Source organism: Sciurus vulgaris (genome assembly GCF_902686455.1).
Source record: "Sciurus vulgaris genome assembly, chromosome: 3".
Lineage (NCBI taxonomy): Eukaryota > Metazoa > Chordata > Mammalia > Rodentia > Sciuridae > Sciurus > Sciurus vulgaris.
In genome coordinates this window covers 132,296,924-132,316,205 of record NC_136463.1, presented here as the reverse complement: position 1 = coordinate 132,316,205, position 19,282 = coordinate 132,296,924, and the positions used below count along the sequence as shown (strand labels likewise).

The window sequence follows — 19,282 nt, the reverse complement described above, 5'->3', positions numbered from 1 at the left end:
CCCAGCCCCTCCCTTTGTTTTCATTCATTGATTTTTTTTTTCCTTAGTTTTAGTAGTTATGTTGCTTTCATTTCCAGGATTTAAAAATTTTTTTCCAGATCCAATTTTGTTTTTATTTCTGTTTTTGTTAAAGAGTTTCTTGTTCTTTCATTGTGAATGTTGATTTTTCTTTTGTCTCTGATGAGCTCGGAGGTGTTTATTTTCAAGTCATTTTCACATTGCTCCACTTATTTTCACTTCTGCTGGAGTATATTTATCTCCTGAGGTTCGGGTGTTTTAGGATTGCTTTTCCATGTATGTTTTGAGATTTTTGCATTTGCTCTTTTGGAGGGGGAGGGGCTTGCACTTGGCTCTCTTGCTTGCTTTATTTTCTCCTCTTTGTTCTTTTCTCCTCACCAGCTTTGCAATGGTTTTCCCCTGGATTCACAGTACCCAACTGTCCAGAATCAGTCTTCTGTCTTGTGATCAGGTTCACACAAGCGCCCATGGAGATACTGTGGCTCTCAGAGATGTGATCAGGAAACCAGGAGAGGAGAGTGCTTGGTGCAAGCCCTAACTGCACTGCTAAGTCTGAGCCATGACCCTAGTAGCAATTGGCTGCATTGTTCAGTCTCCTTTTACAATGAGGGAGAATCACAACCCTGTTACGGATTTCAGGTAGAGTCCCAGTTATGGCACCCTTCACACAGGACACATATGTTGGTCTCTGGTCTGGACCAGATCCTAGGAGCCCTGTGGCTTCAATCCCACCTACTGCTTGCTGTTTCTTTTTGTTGTGTATATATACAACAGCATGTTTTGTGTGTGTTTGTGCGTGGGCACATACACGCTTTGTGATTTGTTTGGTGGAGAGAGATATCAAATAACAAAAATTATTATTAAAAACCTGCATTTCATGTCTACAAAGCAAATGGTATTTTTTCAAAGTAGGGATGAAAACTAGACAGCAGCAGCTGTTTCTACCAAAATAAACACAGATATAAACATGAAGGGACAGTGTTCAGGTTCCTGGTAAAAGAAACAGCAAGCTAAAGACAAGGAAGATTTTTTCTATCTTCCAAGTGTAATTTGTCCACAGACAGAAAGAAAAATATGGTCAGCTGATCCCTTTTGATGAGACAGAGTAAGCTGTCAAGTACCTACCATCTGGTTTAGCTCCTAATCCAGATGGGCTGCCAATAGTAATTTATGAAAGGGGTGAAAGTAAGTTGCCATTTTCCAGAAAGAATCATTAAAACATATTAACATTGGGATTTGTTCCCTTCCACAACCCCAACTTGTGACAGATGAGAAGATAGGGAAACTGCTTCCCTACAGTAAATAGAACAGCCTATTCTTGAACCAGAAGTCAATATGTCTTTGCTTCTTGAAGGAAAAAAAAAAAATCATTTTTCTTTATCCTTCCTTTCCCTCTGTGGGCTCCCAGTATGGAGCTTCTAACAAATGTTGAAGGAAGCCTCCACAGTCTGTTGTTTCTGAGTATTAGAAAAGTCAAAGTCAACATCAGGAAAATCCAACACACCTCATGCTACTGACAGGCACAACCTAATCCATTCTTACAAGGAAAGCCCAAAGGTCAGTCAATATTTCCAATGCAGATCGTAGACCATGGATGATTAGAGCTGGACTAGCCCCTCCTGCTCCCAATCAGATGCACATAAGCAATGTTGCTTCAGAATCAGAACAGGGTGATAGGGCACCATATTTAGTTCACCACATGTCTGTAACCCACTCTTGGTCCTTGTCCCATCATTAATTTAATGTGACTGTGAAGTAATAGAACTCATTCCTGGATGACAGATGGAATGCTATTACTTTTTCAATTCACATAAGAATTGCTGGCAAACCGTGGAGTCAGATCTTCCCTTTGATCAAGCCACTTGCTCTTCAGGCACTGAGGAAATTGCCAATATGCATGCTATGCATGTTTTAAAATGTTTTTAGAATGGTGAAAATTAGAGTCTGGAATCAGCATATAAATTTTCTAACTGAAAATGATCGGGGCTGGAATAGGGGCTGGTTATAATCTGCAGATTAAGGTTTCACTAAGGAAGAATAGAAAAGAACCATAGTAGCCCTGGGACTAGGAGTGTGATGGATATATACCAACTGAGAATTCAGGGAAAAGGAAGAGATTACTGCCAATCATACAGAAAAAAATGACCTAGTTGGAACAGAGAGGGAAACAGGAATTAGCTAAGGTGAGAAGAATTATTGGGAACTTCTCTTACCAAGGAAGGAGTCTAGGCCACAAGTAGGATGGCAGTAATGAATAGACAATACTGCACACCAGAAGAATTCAGTCTTCTCTCCTAAGGCTTTAAATAGATGAGGTAAGTGTCAGTTGAACCAAACTATACATGACAAACTTGGTTAAACTCAACTGTAAATGATAAAGCATACCAGAGAAGAAATGATGCAGTCTTTCATAGTGCTCAATGGTAGAGTGCTTACCTAGCATGTGCAAGGCCCTGGGTTTGATCAGCACAGTAAAAAGAATAAATAGACTAGCCTGACATCTGTAAGTAGCATAAAGTGCAAGTTCATCATTATTAAAAAAATATTGGACACTGTTACCAGTGGCATTTTAAATATGGTAACTGTGTTTATATGTTTTCCCAACCTTAAATCTACGTATTCTCTTTGCTTAAATATTGATCTGACAGGATTTTACTTAACTTTAACATGTGCATTAATATCCTACTACTTATAAGTTTATATGCTCAGGGATTCAAGAGATAGAGGAATAAATAAGGCACCATCTTTTCTACTTAATGAATTTACAATGTAATTAATAAAGTTCATGATAAGGAACAAATCACCACAAAATGAAGCAGAGCCTCCTGGATCACTGAAAAGCAAAAACTGAAAGAGAGAGATCCTATTTGGTTGGTTGTGTTTTATCTAAATTAAAATAGTAGATTGCTTAAAAAAAAACAGTATTTTTTCTGAAGGAATGTTTGATTTCCTTTTTCCATTAAATTGTTTTCCTCTTTCCACTTTCTGTGCTGAGGGACCAGCAAGACCTGTCATTTGTACAAAGTACCATGCCCCTCTAGCGGCCACTTTGAAAACTACAGGCAGACATTGCATTACCTAGAGAAGCCAGTCATTTTCAAGAGCATGTCAGCCAGGCCAATGCTATTTGTATGATAGCCAATAACACTCAATAAAGACAGTTACCAGAGGAAAAATTCTCCTCACCTTATGTCATATGTCACAGACTCAGAAAAGGTACTGTAAGGAGGTAGAGTGTGAACTCTGAGATTGATGAACAAATCCTGGTTCTGCCAGTTCATAACTGGTCAACCTATTGAGCCTCTGTTTTCAGTCTACTCACTAGCAAAATGAGGATAGTGATTATACTTCAAAAATATATGGAAAGAGTGTTGGATAATTAGGACACTATTTGAGACATTAAGAATGGTGACTTATAGTAAGAATTCCCAATGACTATTTTTATTAGTTATTGTTACAGTATCTTATAGTAAAAACAAAACCCATATCATCTGAATTTCCTAAAATTTTTTGAAATTAAGATTTTAAATTATTCATTAATCCCCAAAATCAAATATATTATGTGTATATATTCGGGTATTAAAGAAATCTGAGTTTAAGTCAGGTCTTTCCTATTTACTAGTTGTGTGTCTCTAAGGCAAATTATCTCACCCCTGAAGCTTCAATTTCTTTGGCTAAAATTTTGGAGTTATTGACACCTTTTGAAGTGACATGTTTGTTACAAGAATTTATTAAGCAGCAGTTGTTTTTAAAATTACATGTGAATCTTTCAGAATCACAATTCCGTATTTGCCATGTACTCTACAATTGGGTGACATGATTTTAGAAGAGAGGAAGCTCATTGTAGATTTGAATGGCCAAAGAGAAGGCTGGATTTAGTGTGAGCGTAGAGCACCATGATTGAAATGCAAAATAGGGACTAAAGAGGGGAATTCCAGAGGGATTGGGGATACTAAAGAAGTTTGGGTTAGAGTCAGAGAGTGGGCCTGAGCTTTGGTACCTGAATAAGCCCCAAAACTGGCTACCAACTGTATTCTTCAGAGATGGCCAAATAGTACAAAGAAGTGATGTGAACAGAAACCAAGGGGTTTGGCTGAACCTGGTTACTGAGAACTGGTTTCCCACAGGGAGCAACCTATTCGAAAATTGTAGTTAACTCCATGCTACCTCCTTGGGGTTCCACATGCCCCCATGCTAAATCTGTTTAATAAGATAGCCCCCGTCTGCAATGGATGCAAGGTGCATTCTGGGTGGGACCACATTAGGCAACCCAGAGGTGGGCATAGCATCTTTCATCTTGGTTGATGCAATTCTTTTTCAGTCCTACTGTGTCTTTCTGAATTTTGCTAATCATTTCCAAATTCCTTTCATTTTAGCAATGGCATTTTCTGCCATTTCTAAGCTATCTTTTCTTGCTACATGCTTGCCAGTTTCCTTTCATAAGCTTTGTCCTTTGTACTTTCTGTTCACAGTGCCACTTATTAACTTTATCTTTCTTATTCCAGATTTCCATGTTCACAGAAAACTTGGAACCTGTAGAGTATAGGATAGTTGGACTTTTAAGTGCCCTTTTCGCATATAGCATCTCAGTCTAAATCCTGGTCAAAATACAATTAGTATTACTGCTTCTACAGAATTCACGGATATAACTAACATTAAAAATTACTTCTGCTGGACATGGTAGCACACACCTGTAATCCCAGCAGCTCAGGTGGCTGAGGCAGGAGGATCACAAGTTCAAAGGCAGACTCAGCAAATTAATGAAGTCCTAAGCAACTTAGTGAGAACCCATCTCTAAGTGAAATATTTTTTTAAAAGGGCTGGGGGATGTGACTCAGTGGTTAAAGTACCCCTGGGTTCAATCCCTGGTATCTATATAAATAAATAAATAAATAAATAAATAAACAAACAAACTTACTTCTAAAGTTCTCCTAATGACTTGGTTATACCTGTCTCTGTCTCTGAGTATTCAAATGCAAAACTAATTGGTCTAATTGTGATGTCTGTGGAACATTATGTGCCAGGAATAAAACTTATCAGAGTGACTCCATATTTCCCCCAATTACACATGTCTTGGGCCCCTGTAGTACCCACAGGACACATCTGAGTGTGTCCCTCCTTTGTAGCAGCCTCTTTGTCATTCCAGTGAGATTACTTTCACCTCTTAGTCATTTTGGATCTTGCCCTCATTTCATTACTAATTAAATTCATTTTTACAGAGCCATAAATTAATTATTTGAGGTAAAATTACTGAAATTTGTACCTCATTCCAAGATCTTTTTTTAACTCTGGATAATTAAATTTAAAAGTCATCATGTTAATCTTTATTAGTGTTTGAAGGAAATGACTGATGAGAATTAAAGACTTCAACTTCTAAAATAGAGGCCAGGTCCTGTCTTAGGGATAGGGACAATGATTTACAAGTGCTCATTCCATCCACAATGTTCTTCCTTTGTCTTGCCTTGTTGGTGTGCCCAACTTGGAACTGGTTTGGAAACCTGTTAAGATGTCTTTAGATTAGAGCAACTGGAGTCTAATTCCAAGTTCATTCATTGTTTCAAAGGCATATTCATTTTATGAGCTCTTGTGAGGCTTTTCTTTGTTTCACAAGGCCAGAAAATAAAATAAGTGAGGGTGAGTTTCTTTTTTATGAACAAGTGTACTCGATACCTAATTGTTGGTGATAACTTAGTTTTCATCCATGAACATTCAGAATCATTGAGAACAAAGACCTTACTGTTATATAAACATTTTACCCTATTGGATTAGTAAATGCTTTGTTAAATGACTGATCCACATTTTTGTTCAAAGAGCATCTTTACCTAATTAGAATAAGTTATACTCCATGTATGTATAATATGTCAAAATACACTCTACTGTCATGTATACCTAAAAAAAAAAAAACAGATTAAAAAAAAGGCATCTTTAGATAATGAAACTTTTAAATAATACCCTCAGGAACACTCTTGTCAAATATACTGTGCTTTTTGCCATATTAGAGAAATATTTAAAAATAAACCTTCCAAAAGAAGACAAGACCTGTTGCAAAAATCCATAACTCATCTTTTCCCTTAGGACTGACTGACTTAAAACAAAGGAACATGATTTGGTTTTCCCTCTGCCACAACCATATAACTACTTATATTATTCTAAAGCAGATAACTTTCGCTAACTTCTACCCAATGTGAAGAAGCAGATCTGTTTTCAAATGTTCCCTGTTCCTGGGACTTCTGTGTTGGGGGTTGAGTGAACTAACAACTGACTTGCTTGGTTCAGCTCTCGGGTGACTGGTGTCCATGAGATGATGGGACACATTCAGAGACGGGTGGACCAGCTGACCCAACAGTGCTCAGCACACAAGGAACTTGCTCTTAAGAAGCAGCAATTAACAGCCTCTGTGGAGAGTCATCTAAGGAAGGTAATTCATGAAATGAAACTCAAATTTCTAAATTGGGGATTGTAGATGGTATTGTGACTGCAATACGTGGACATGGCAGGGGTTACAGGTGTGTCTCCTTCAGTTTCTGTCATGTTTCACATGAGGGCCTACAGTTGACCAAACGCTTATAACTCACTATTGCTCATAAATCATCATAACATACGAAAACAGGTATCTAATACAATCTACCACCTCAGGCCTGATTGTATATACACAAAGTAGTCCTCACCTTGCACAGTTCTGTGTTAACTGAACAACATACACATTGGAATAAGGTCCTTTATTTACCTGGGTCTGCATGTAGTTCCAATATGCACATATTTCTGCTAGCATGGCACAATATAACATGAGGGCTACAGACAGATGAATACTTGGATAGATGGATGGACACTAGAAATAATGGTTGTAGGTGTTTCTGGGAATAAATTATCATCATCATGCTTTGTTCATCCAGACCATTGTGGGAGATATAGTCATTCTACATTAAAAAAAAAAAAAAAAATGGAAAAATTCTCTATATAGAGTGAATACTGTGGCTTGTTATAGAAACATTTTGTTTCCTATTTTCAAAGGGGAATAAGGACAAGAACCCACATATTGACTAAATTTAAAAAATCACTTCTCTGTGGGTTGGAACAGATAGCAATGACTATTCCCAGTTATACGAATGCTAATGAACCTTGCTGCAGAGGCTGGGTCTCAGATTTTCAGTGATGTTTTCATTTAATACAATGGACTTGCAATCTTGAACTTAAATGAGTAGAGTTAGTAGGGTTTGCAAAAGAGAACATTAAATAACAATGTTTCTGTTTAAATTTCCTTTCCTTCTTTATCTATCCAGAAACTTGGGAATTTGAGACTTGTTCTGATTCCTGGGTCTAGGGAGAGTCTAAATATGGGAGCAGCTGTGGTGCTTCATTCCCTACAGCTTGAGATGCAAGCTAATTTGGTGGTGGAGGAAAACAGTGGAATTCAAACAGCTGTTGACTACTAGTCTTACTGCCAATTCACAGCCAGTTTGACTGTGGGGTATATGGGCTCGAGAAAGAGCAAGAGAATGAAGGAAGTAACTTGAATGGAATGGACCCCTTGAAGGGTCTCTTTGTCCATCGATTCACGTGTACCAAAGATCAAGTCACAATTCTCCAAGTTCATCAACTGAATGACTTACATATGTCCCTGAGTTTAACTATAACATGTGCAGGGGTTGGTGCCCCCCAGAACCCTTCAGTCCTAAATGCTGCAGTCCATAGGGTCATCTAATGCTTGTGCTCTAGATTCTACTTCAAAATGTGCCTGTAAATTGGTCCCATTCAACTAACATAAATTCAACTCTGCTGATGCATTTGCAAGTGTACTATCATCCTTTGTAGTTAATGTAGACAGTAAGATCTGAGAGGATGTGAATGATTGATGATATTTCATTGCTCTTAATAAAAGAATCATCTTTAAACATATACCCTCTGTTGGTGGGTCACTAGTGTTACTTCATGTGAGGAGGAACATTATTAACACATGAAGTGCTGAAGTATTTTGAAACTCTTTTAGATTAAAACATATATTTTAAAGTATAATAGGAATATATACAGCAATATTTATTTTCTTTATATATGTGCATCCATATATGCATATATCTATTACTATGACTATAACATATTCTTTATTTCTAAAGGTGGATATGTCAATTCAGAACTTCATTCCAGTTGTTTCCAAGGCAATGGATATTGGTTCCAGTCTTTCTGAATCTGAGAAGATTTTAAATAAATATCTGGAACTAGATATGCAAGCTAAGGTAAATAAAATAAGAATTATTATTATGGCTCTGATTTTGTAAATATGATTTTTAAACTGTTCCATAGCTCTAAAACTTAATTCTAGCTCCCTTAAGGGCTACATTTCTAGATTAGTAAGTAGCAAATAATGACTTGAAAACTCCTACTGTTTTGTGTGTCCAAATTATTTATATTTATATGTGCATTTATTAGAGCACTTAAGCTCACTGAAACTTAGTATTATAGCCTAGTATTAAACAGTCATTTGGCTTTTTTTTTTTTCCTTTTCTGAAATGTGTTAGCAACTCCTTTTTGGGGTTCCAGAGGAGGTAGAGAGACCATTTCTCTATGATTTTTTATGATTTTTTGCTAGAGCATGTCACAAAAGAAAATTACCACAGTAGTGTGCATTATTGCAAGATTCCAGGAGGCAATGGCCCTCAGCATGCAGGCAGAAATGACCCATCCCAACCTTGGCACCTTCTCTAGGGCCCTCCTATGCTTTCATATAGGACTTGGGTTCAGTGATTCCTACCAGCAGCTCCAAACCTTCACTGAAGTCCCTGCCTGCTCCAGCAGGGCTTGGGAACATGAGTCAAGTCTAACTCAACTAGGTCCTCAGCAAGAGCCCTGGTACTCCAGTTTTCAGCAGAAGAGCTCTCTTCACAGTTAGCCCCCACCCAAAACTCAGACACACCAATGTCTTTAAATGGAGTACTTTGTGTTTATTATTTAAGGCTTAAAATATCACTTGTATGCTAATGTTTCAAAATCTTTAGAAGCAGTGAGGAGATTTCATGAGGAGAAATCCCATGCTCCTCTTCTTCCCAGAGTGCTACCATGAAGCAGGGCTTGTAAATTAAAATTACCTTCATTCAGTGGAGCACCTGGGAAGCATATTAAACACAGGCAGGGAAGCAACGCCTTCTTGCTGCAAATGAGAGTGAAGCTTTTCTTTCCCATTGTGTCTTGATTCTTAGCTTGTTCTCACATGAAAATTTACATGGCTCTTTCTGTGGCAATTGTACAATCATGCATCCCTTAATGATGGAGGTATTGAGAAATGCACTATTGGATGATTTTGTTGTGTGAAAATCATAAAGTATACTACACAGACCTAGATGGAATAGGTCAATTGCTTGATGTGGTTTCTTGGAGCAATCAAGAGATGTGGTAAACACGAGATGTGAGAGGCTGCTGCCAGTGTAACCAGGCATACTGTTTTATAGTAACTATTTTTTTTTTAACATAAGTAGAGTTCACTCTCAAGTAATAAAAAGTATAGTATAATTAGTAAATAAATAAATGACAATAATTTATTATCAAGTATTGCGTACTGTACATAATTATATGTGCTTTGCTTTCATACAATTGGTAGCATCATCACAGATTCATGAGAACTGTGTTGTGCCATTATGCAGAATGGCTAGGGTATCACTGGGCATTGGGAAGTTTTCAGTTCCATTATAATCTAAAGGGACCACTGTCTCTCATGTATGCAATCCATCATTGAAATGTTGCTATGTAGCAAATGACTATATGTAGTGCCTGCAATACTTACTCGTTTATTTAATCTATGGTTAGAGTCTACCAGCCAGAAATCACATGCAGAAGAAAGAGGGGAGCCTCTCTAAGCAAGTGAAATTCACTGATTCTTTGGGTTGTTTGGGTCTGATATATACATTTCCATTACCTGTGTTTAAGAACACTTCTATATAAGATGTGATAAGACTACATAATTTATATGCCATTTTTGTAAATTAAAAGTGAGTGAACAAGTTTTGAAAAATTTGTCATCTCATATAATAAAATTAGTTTATGAATTTGCTGGAGCCGTTGTTAAATTTCATGAAGCAATTCTTATGGAAAATTATTTTATTTAAATTACTTAAAACTTTCCTGCCATTGTGTTTCACAAACCTTATATCAAGCAACCTTTCTGCTATTTATGATACAAGAAAATAGAATACTCTAAATGAGAAGGATAGCTGATAGAGCCAGGGAGCGACTTGAGATGGCTTCCATTTTAAGTGCCTTTTTTCTCTTTTCAGAACTTTGAAAGTTGTGCCTTTCTTTTGTTGAGTAAATTCTCAGGACAAGTTCAATTAGTAATCGTAATAGATGGATGTGCAGAAGGCTAATGAAATGAGAATGTTCATGATTCCCCTGTCGACTTCTGACCTCTTGTACTTTACTTTCACAGGAAGCATCACATGCATTGGAAGCAGCTGCAAAAGTCATGTTGGAGAAAAATGAATTTGAACCTGATGAAGTAGCATCTCTTTCTTTTAAAGCTCAATGGCTAGAAGAAGAATTAAACATACTTGGCCAGAGCATCACTTCCAGGTCAAAAGTCCTGCAAACCTATGTGGCATTTATAAAGTCATCAGAGGAGGTACAGTAGGATGTGTTGACCTTCTTTAGCAAGGTGACCTCTGCCTTTCTTCCTGCTTTCTGTTGGGATAAACACTCTGCCCTGGCAGGCAGTTCCATATCTTCTACCCAGTGAATGCACTCACTTACAGACCCTTTATTCTTCAAGACACCATACAAAGGCTTGAAGAGAAAGTTGTTTCATTTTTAAAAATATGTAGATGTACAAATAGTGTTGCAACATTATTTACATGTCCTACGCGTATTTACCATGTTCTAAACATAAAATTATTTGAAAACAGTCATTTTCTAAATCATGGAATCCTGAATACTAAGCAGTTACTGTGGTTCATTTAAAATATTTGGAATTGGAAATTACAGGCCATTGGTTCAATCACTTGCCTGTGTCATTGGATGCCTTTTAATAAGTTACTTCTCTGAGCTTCTTCTGAGGCTTTACTTTGACAAGGATGTACCGTATATCTCTAACATTCCCTCTAGTGCATTAGGATTTCATCACTCAAAGGTCAGTTTCGTGAAGATGGCATTGGTAATAGAAAGGTGTTGGGTCCTCCTCATTTAGCCCTGGCCCCAGTACACCCCATGCCAATGCAGATCACGCTCATGTTCAGAAACACAGGTGCTGGTTTCGTGGGAGCCAGAATCAGCAAGGTTCTCTTAGGGGTAAAGCCATCCAAAGTTATGTTCATGCTCAATTTCCTTTTTCTTACCTCCACCCTCCTGTTCACCCTCACTTCCACACCCTTCCCCACCATCCTGCAGGTCTACTCTGTCTGATCTGAATTCTTACCACTGTGGAGGAAGCCCACATCCAGTCCCTAGAAATATCAGGTGCCCATGCTGTCCTTTTCCACATCTTCCCTTAACTGTTGATCATTTTTTACTTCCTTTTGGTTCTTGGCCCTGGACTCTAATGGTTTGAAGAGATATTATGACTGATAGGATTATCCAGTTGATGAACATTTTTTGTTCAGGACTCAAAATGGAAGAGAAGCTACAATGAAATGCTTTCTTGTGAAATCTTCATTGCCAAAAAAAGTTCCTACTTGGCTTCATGTTAAGCACCCACTTTCATAGCCCACTCTGGCCTTGGGGACCAGGAGCCTGTCTAGGGCTAGAGCCTCAGCTTTGCAGATACCTCTTTCACAAAAGAACCTATATCCCTCAGGTTCTCTGCTTATACTATGTTATTTTTCCTACTTGGCAGAGCCTTTCATCCTTCTAATCCTGTCAGTGCTTCTGGTCTATTCCTCCCCCACCCCTCTGACTTTCCCTTCTTTGCCCTACTAGGTCATGGTTACTCATTTCTATTCCACTATTCATCCCCTCAACTCCCTGCCTTCCACCCAGACTAACCCTGCCAACTCCCAATACTAAATCAGTCCAATGTTCTGTTTACTCAGCTTCTCTTTCCAAGCTTCCAGATGCTCCTACAGAAAATCATACTATCATGCTAATTGGCACTGTTACCGATTTATGGGTCTCTGCCTCAGCTGGATCTCCCATATGCTCCCTAGTTGGTTCCCACTCAGTAGTGGTCCTCAAGCATCTTATCCCAGTTCCCGTCCCTGAATCTCAGTCATTATCTTTACACATCATATACTCTGGAAAAAAAATGAGGCTGCTGCTATGTTTTTGTTACTTACCATTATCATCATTTTACAAGTGAGGGAAACCACTTGACCTCCTTCTACTTCCAAGCTTATTGACATATTAATTCATTGTCTTAAATCTTTTGGAAGTAGCTCCAGCAACCATCCTTTAGTTTTTCAATTTTGCCTCTTTCCAATGCTTCCTGTGGTCTATAGTTGTATCTAAATAGTCATGTCCTCTCCTTGGCTCTCTATCATTTTACTTTCCTTCACATGTAAACTTTTGCTCTTCCTCCCTAGTCCTCATCCCATTGCAGATCAGTTTCCCTTTTCAACCCTGTCCATTTGCCATCTCTTCACTCCATTGAAAAATGTTCTTATAGGTTACCCTACTAGTGGACAAATGACATGGTATACTTTCAGGCTTTGTCCTGTTGAAATTTTTAACCTAGCTACCCACTTTCACCTCTTTTGATTTCTTTTTAACAACATTTTTTGAATATACTTTATAGCATAAAATGCACAATATTGTAGTGAAATGATTTCTAGTATATGTAGAGAGTTGTGCAAATATTACAGCACTCTAGTTTTAGGACATCCCAACTCTTCCAGCAAGAGCCCTGGTGTACATGTTTGGACAATCCTGGCTTCAGTGTCTTTTCCAGTCCCAGTGAGCACTTATTTTGTATCAGGCCCTGTGTTTTTCACTCCTGATTTTATTTAATCCTTACACTGCTATGTTTTAGTTACTTACCATTATCATCATTTTACAAGTGAGGAAAATCAAGGCTCTAAAAATTAGGTATTAATAGCAAACATCTGGTAAACATCAAAACTGAAGTTTAATCACCAATCTCTCTGTCGTTTTTCCCTTTTCAAAGTCCATGCTATCCTGTGTCTATCTGTTCAGAGAACCTGAAAGATCTGTGAGTTCCTCCTCTTCCACATTCCTCATCATCTTGAAATTCAAGTAATTTTTCACATGTAATTAGTGAAGCAAATTGCCAATAGTTTTTTTTACCAAAATGGATGAAATCATAAAGTTTATCATTAATTAACTTAAAAATCAACTAGTACAAATTTAAGTGAATCCCTATGATGTCTTTGTTCTCATTTACACGCAAACCTTTTTTGAGTAGTTGATAAAAGAGGATGAATCAAAGTTTGTTTTGAGAATTTCACATAACCAGCTACCCATCATCTTGACACGTAGCCCATAGCAATTGACCCTCTGGAAGCCAGGTGATTGCCATGCCAATTTTGAATTATTGGGGTAGCTATCAGTTGTTTCAGACAAATGAGAATGTGCCATAGTCATGGTGGCTATAGTAGAAAACAAGTGGAATCTTGCTAGTTAGCTTTGTTCCAGCACAATTATCCTTTCAGCCTCTTTTCCTGTCTCTGAACTTGGATAACTTGAACTTTAGCCAGGTTAACATCATTTACCATTCTCTGAACCAGTCAGTGCTTCCCAACTGGATCCTTGATGCCTCCTATTCCTTCCACCTGGGACCCCTTTCTACTCCCTCTCACCCCAGACAGTTCTTCAAGACCCAGATCAAGCACCATGTCCTTTGGGAAGTTCTTCTCCACTTACTCTGTACATAGGTGGTGATCTCTCCTGAATGTGCCCATAACATCATGTGTACACCCATCTTCAAGTTGTGGTTTGCTTATTGGTCTCTTTCTTCCAAAACTATCTTTGGGGACCCAGGAAGAGAAATGATTAATTTCTACTAGGAAATCTCAGAGGGCTCCATGGAGGAGATGGCATTTTAACTGGCTCATGAAGGATAAATAGGAGAAGAAAACCCTGAGCTGAGGGCACAAGTATCAGCAGAACAGAGACATGAATAAGTGGCACATGGAACTAGAAGAGAGCGTCTGTTTCTGAAAGCTATCTGCAGACTCTCCTATAAAGTTCATTCAAATTAAGAATAAGTTTTTTTTAAAAAAACTTTTGAAAATGTGGTGACTTATTGCACGGCATTTCTTACTCTGTTTAGATTGCTTTTGGTAGTTATAAGCTCTTTGAGTTTTGTCTTTTAATTAAGTATTCAAAATGCATACAAATTTATGTCAAATAATTTCTACTATTTCTACATCATCCAGTTACTTGTTAATCTATAGTTACACATTTGATTTTATTCACACTCAGTGCAAGGAGAGTAATTTAAAATAGTCTAGTACTGCTTACATTGACTAGAAAATGAGAAAATATAATTCTAGGGAGACAAAGTAACATATCAATAAGATTATCTCATGAAGGTACTTTAATGTTAATACCCATTCAGAAAATGAGTAATGATTTGTGCACTTTTATTCTGGTTTACCACTGACTAGAAGTCAATGATGAAGCCAGACTCGGTGATGCACACCTGTAACCCAGCCTCTTGGGAGGCTGAGGCAGGAGTATCACAGGTTCAAAGCTGGCCTCAGCAACTTAGTGAGGCCCTAAGCAACTTAGTAAAACCCTGTCTCAAAAAAACAAAAAACAAAACAAACAAACAAACAAACAAACAAAAAACATGGGCTGGGGATGTGACTCAGTGGTTAAGCACTCCTGAGTTCAATCCCTGGTACCAAAGTACAAAAAAATAAGTCAATGGTGATATACTAATTACTAATAATCTTTCAATGATTTACAATTCTTTCTGATTTGTAGCCCCTGATTCCATATGTGTGTTTTTCCTCTGAATTATAAAACAGCTTGAAACAGAAACACCAGGTCTTTGACACAATTTGTCCTAAATTGCAAAAAATGCATTAATATGTAGTACATAATTTGGCTACAATAAATAGTTCTTCTGGGTAATAAATTGTCCACCCAATTTGCTACCCAGTGATTCTGTATGTCAACAATCTAAATAAATTTCTTGTCCTTTTGGTAAGTTGATACTATTCAGTAATTACTTAAAGAATTCCAAAAGTATAGTTTCAATTTAAATTTTACCTGGGTTTTAGTTGGATCCAGTGTTCTTTTTTATTTTAAAGTGTTCTTAAAACAGAATGATATATGATAATTTATCTTTTCCCTTTTAGGTAGAAGAGCAGTTTCAGAGCCTGAAGGAATTTTATCAAACTCAAATCCCTTGGAAGGAGGAGGAGGATGTGAAAATCAAGCATTGGTCTGACTCCATTGAGAAGCAGTGGCAGCTATTTATGAAAAAGAGTTTTTTAACCCAAGACCTAGGGCTTGACTTCCTTAATTTAATAAAAATGGTGAGAATGACATTAAAGGAATCACATCTTCAGCAAGGATTACTCATCAAAGTCAAAATCATAAATTCAAAAGTTCACCTGTTAATCAGCTGTGCTGGCTTAGGAAATTCATTCAACCTAGACCAGTTCTGAAGCCCAACATTTCTATGCTTAGAGCTTTTGTTAATTTGTAACAAGAGGCTCTTTTAACTATTGAGAAAAAAGATGACTATAATTTAATTGCAACATTGTTATTATATAGAGTCAGAAGTCCACCCCAAAGTTCTGAGTTTGGTAGAAAGCACACAACCAGGTCCTTACAAAATGTCCGTTGGCTACAGACAACTTTTATGATGAATCTTCATTTTGAAGAATTTCTTACTTTAGCAGATCTTTTCATAGTGAAGCTCCATTGCATTTAGAAATATCCCCTTACCCTTTAGTTTCCCTGAGCATATCTTCAAAATATCCTAGGATCCTTTTATCCAACTATGACCCATATGAAGGTCCCTATAGAATTCTTTTTTAAAAAGATGGTTAATTCTCTCCTTAAGTACCTCACATATCTTCCTAAGGAAACTGTTCATTTCATTGTTAGAAAATGCCAGCCATTAGAAAACATTGATTTTTTTAAAATGTTAAATAAATCTGTGTTCCTGTCTTAGATCTCTGTAACTAAACATGGTTAAAAGGTATTCATATTTAATTTCTCTTATATAAGAATATTCTTCCAACACTGAAAATAGTTGTTGTGTCTAATATGAGCCTTTTCTGCAGTTAAACACATACAAATATTTTGTGAACTTAGTTCTTTCTCCAATTATTCTTCCCAGAATTTTAGGCCATTTTAAAAATTATTAAGTGTGATCAAGAAGTAAAGTACAATTGTAGCACAGAGCATGGTAAACTGTACCCTTATTCTTTATTAACAAGACCTAATATGATGCTAACATTTTACCAATAATTTTACTTCTGTTTTTGTATTAAACTTGTAATAGAGTAAAACTCTCATAACATTTTTTGCAACTGTAGCCAAGCCAGATCTCTCCTGTATATGTTTATGTCAGCTATTTGTCTTTTTCGTGCAGGGCTTATATATTTGTTCTTATTTTATTTCATTTGGTCTTCACCCATGATTCCATCTTCTTAAACTAATTTGGGCCTATATTTGCTATCTCTCCTGTGATTTATTCTGTAGATTTGACAATTAAGCCTTTTATGGCTGTAATTACTGCTTTAGTAAAATGTCTAAAGGCAGATTGACATCCCCATTCATGAAACAATCTATTGATAAACCAGTTTTTTAAACAATCATGAATGTTCCTAATTGTACTTTAATTCAATCACTACTTCATAATCTTTTTATAATGAGAAACTTTTCTCAAAGTAACTGCTCAAAAGAAGGCCTACTCTGTAAACTACATAGAAATCATTTGACACAAATGAGGCTGATCCTAAGGATCAAGGCGAGTTTTCAAAAATGCTCACTAAGTGCTTGATAAGTGATGAATTTATTGCACTAGTTTTCAATGTGAAATTTATCAATCTAAAAAATGTGTAATCTATCCTTTCTCCTTTTTTTAAAAATGGAGGCATTTTCCTTTCTCTAATTTTCTGAACCTTCAAGTTTCTGTAGATTTTCAAAGATTACTGACATTTGTAATTTTATTGGTATCTTAAGATATGAATAATCTCAATCTGGAGCCTGACTTTATCTGGACAAATTAGGTTTTAATTACACTGATCTACTTTGACCTAAAATCATCTCTTTATTTTCTCTGTTTCAACTTTTGTGGTTTGAAGACCATTATTATAACTGTATGTGGAAATATTACATGCATTATATAGTTCTAATTTATCTTATGCTATCTTTAAGCATCAGGAAAAAAAAAAAAAAAAAAACTTGCTAAGCAATTGGCCCATGTTCTTATGTTACACACATTGCAAAAAAAATCAAGTTATTTTTCATTTGGAACATTTAGAACATTATGTCTAGTCTTCTGCATTTTTACCTGGTTCTTAGTTCAGTACATAGTCTTTCGTCTCTTGGTATGTTTCTAATCTGCACTTAGAAAGGAATTCAAATATTTGCAAACACCTTTTGTATCTATCCTTTACTAAATTCATTTCGTGAATTTTATTTTTCAGTTCTAGAATTTCCAGCTGGTTCATTTTAAAATGAGATTTACTTGTTGGTGAAATTCTCTTTCTTACCCTCTTTTTATTTTTCCATGCTTTATTGAACCATATTAATCACAGGGCTTTTAAAGTATGTCAGATAAAGTCCATCATCTGCAACTTGACTCATTTCAATTGTCTACTTTTTCTCTTGGTTTCCAGTCAGGCAGTCTTGTCTTTTGGCAGGGCTATGAATATTTTTCAAATACCAGGCATGATGTGTAAACAGCTGGAGGGGCTCTTGTTGGTGTTATCTTCTAGAATGTGCCCCTCTCTCTCTCAAGCTGGGTGTGAGTGGGAGATAACTAAGTAAATCAGAAGCCTGGGGTTGTCTGTGATGCTATCCTGCAGGGCTCAATCTCCTCTTTCACCTTAGGGTATTAGGGTTTTCTACTGAAGGTGGTGCTTTCTGAGGTCTCTGCCTGGGGCAGGTCCCAAACTCCATTTTTGATTCTGGGTGACAGCTGAAAAACTCCACTATGCTTTCCAGAGGTTTCTTCCCTAGGTAATAAAATCCACTGGTCTGTATGGCTCCAATATTTTGTCAAGGTCCTTAAGAAGATTATCTATGTGCTTGAAGCCCTCCTTGCTGGTTCTTTTATTCCAGGATAGCTTTGATCATCTACCTCCTGCACAGAGTAGGGAACTACCCCGGGACAAGTGAGGCCAGGTGAGCTCACTCCTCCAGGTCTTCCCGCTGGAGTCTCAGGTCTTGTTGCTGTGGAGCTCTGTTCTTCACTTAGGTGCTTTTTGCCTTTTATCCAGCTTTTCTTATTGCTCTAAGCAGAAACACCCCTCTACCATTGTTTACTGCAACCTACGCAGAAACAGAAGTCCTTCATTATTTATTTAGAAAAGTTAAGATTGTACATTCATTTCATTTTTTACAGAATCTGCAGTAAGAACCCAATCCAAATAATATTTTGTATCTATATCTAAATAAACCTAGATTGTTATGACATTCAAATTCCCACTTAAGGTTTCCCCCAAACAGTGTGCATTTTACTATTACATCTTCAGTTTTTATCTTGAAATCACAAATTCAGTCACTTTAACTCTGTCTTTTCTATTGTTATATGATAAATAAGTTCTACTTAATTGATAGACAAAAATGTCCACATAGTGTTAACATTACTGATGTAGTGATGTTGTGAGATATGACATCTTTGGGAGAGCAGTTAACACCCATTCTTTTTCCTTCGTATCTATTGGACCATTAGGCTTTCAAATAAACATTGTTGAAATGTGGTGACCATTTGGCTTTTGAGAGAAAGGACAGCTGGCATGTGTACTGCGTGTTCTGCTGCTGGTTACATTGCCGTGGCTGATGTTTTCAAGCTTGAAATTGAAAAAAATTTTAGTTCATCTAAAAATTATAAAGATCAGAGAAATTGATTTAGGCCAGAATTTCGACAAATGAAAGTGCCAATTTATTAATTTATAGTAGTGAATACCAAGAATGCTACTGAGACCAGCCTTCCTGTTACTAAGGTTCTGGAAAGCAAGACATCAGAAGATCATTTGTTGTGCATGAATATAAATGGAAAATGGATAATTTAGTGGCCTACTTAGGCTGGATTATGACAAAATTTTCCATGCCCTACACAGAAGTAAAATGAGCACTGTGTTTACTAGCTAGACTGCAGGCAAATTATTTAATCTTCCTGAGTGGCCAAAACACTAAGTCT

General features: G+C 36.9%; 1 protein-coding gene across 8 annotated transcripts in view; it reads left to right on the top strand.

Annotated features, from left to right (window-relative positions):
* The window catches only part of CCDC141 (coiled-coil domain containing 141), a 202,330-nt gene that overhangs the window by 140,225 nt on the left and 42,823 nt on the right, over positions 1 to 19,282 (top strand). For all 8 annotated transcript variants that reach the window (XM_079134532.1, XM_079134531.1, XM_079134534.1 and 5 more), the window contains exons 9-12: positions 6,295 to 6,436; positions 8,130 to 8,249; positions 10,433 to 10,624; positions 15,258 to 15,437. In XM_079134532.1, coding sequence (XP_078990658.1) covers positions 6,295 to 6,436; positions 8,130 to 8,249; positions 10,433 to 10,624; positions 15,258 to 15,437 — 634 coding nt within the window. The remainder of the gene's footprint in view (positions 1 to 6,294; positions 6,437 to 8,129; positions 8,250 to 10,432; positions 10,625 to 15,257; positions 15,438 to 19,282) is intronic.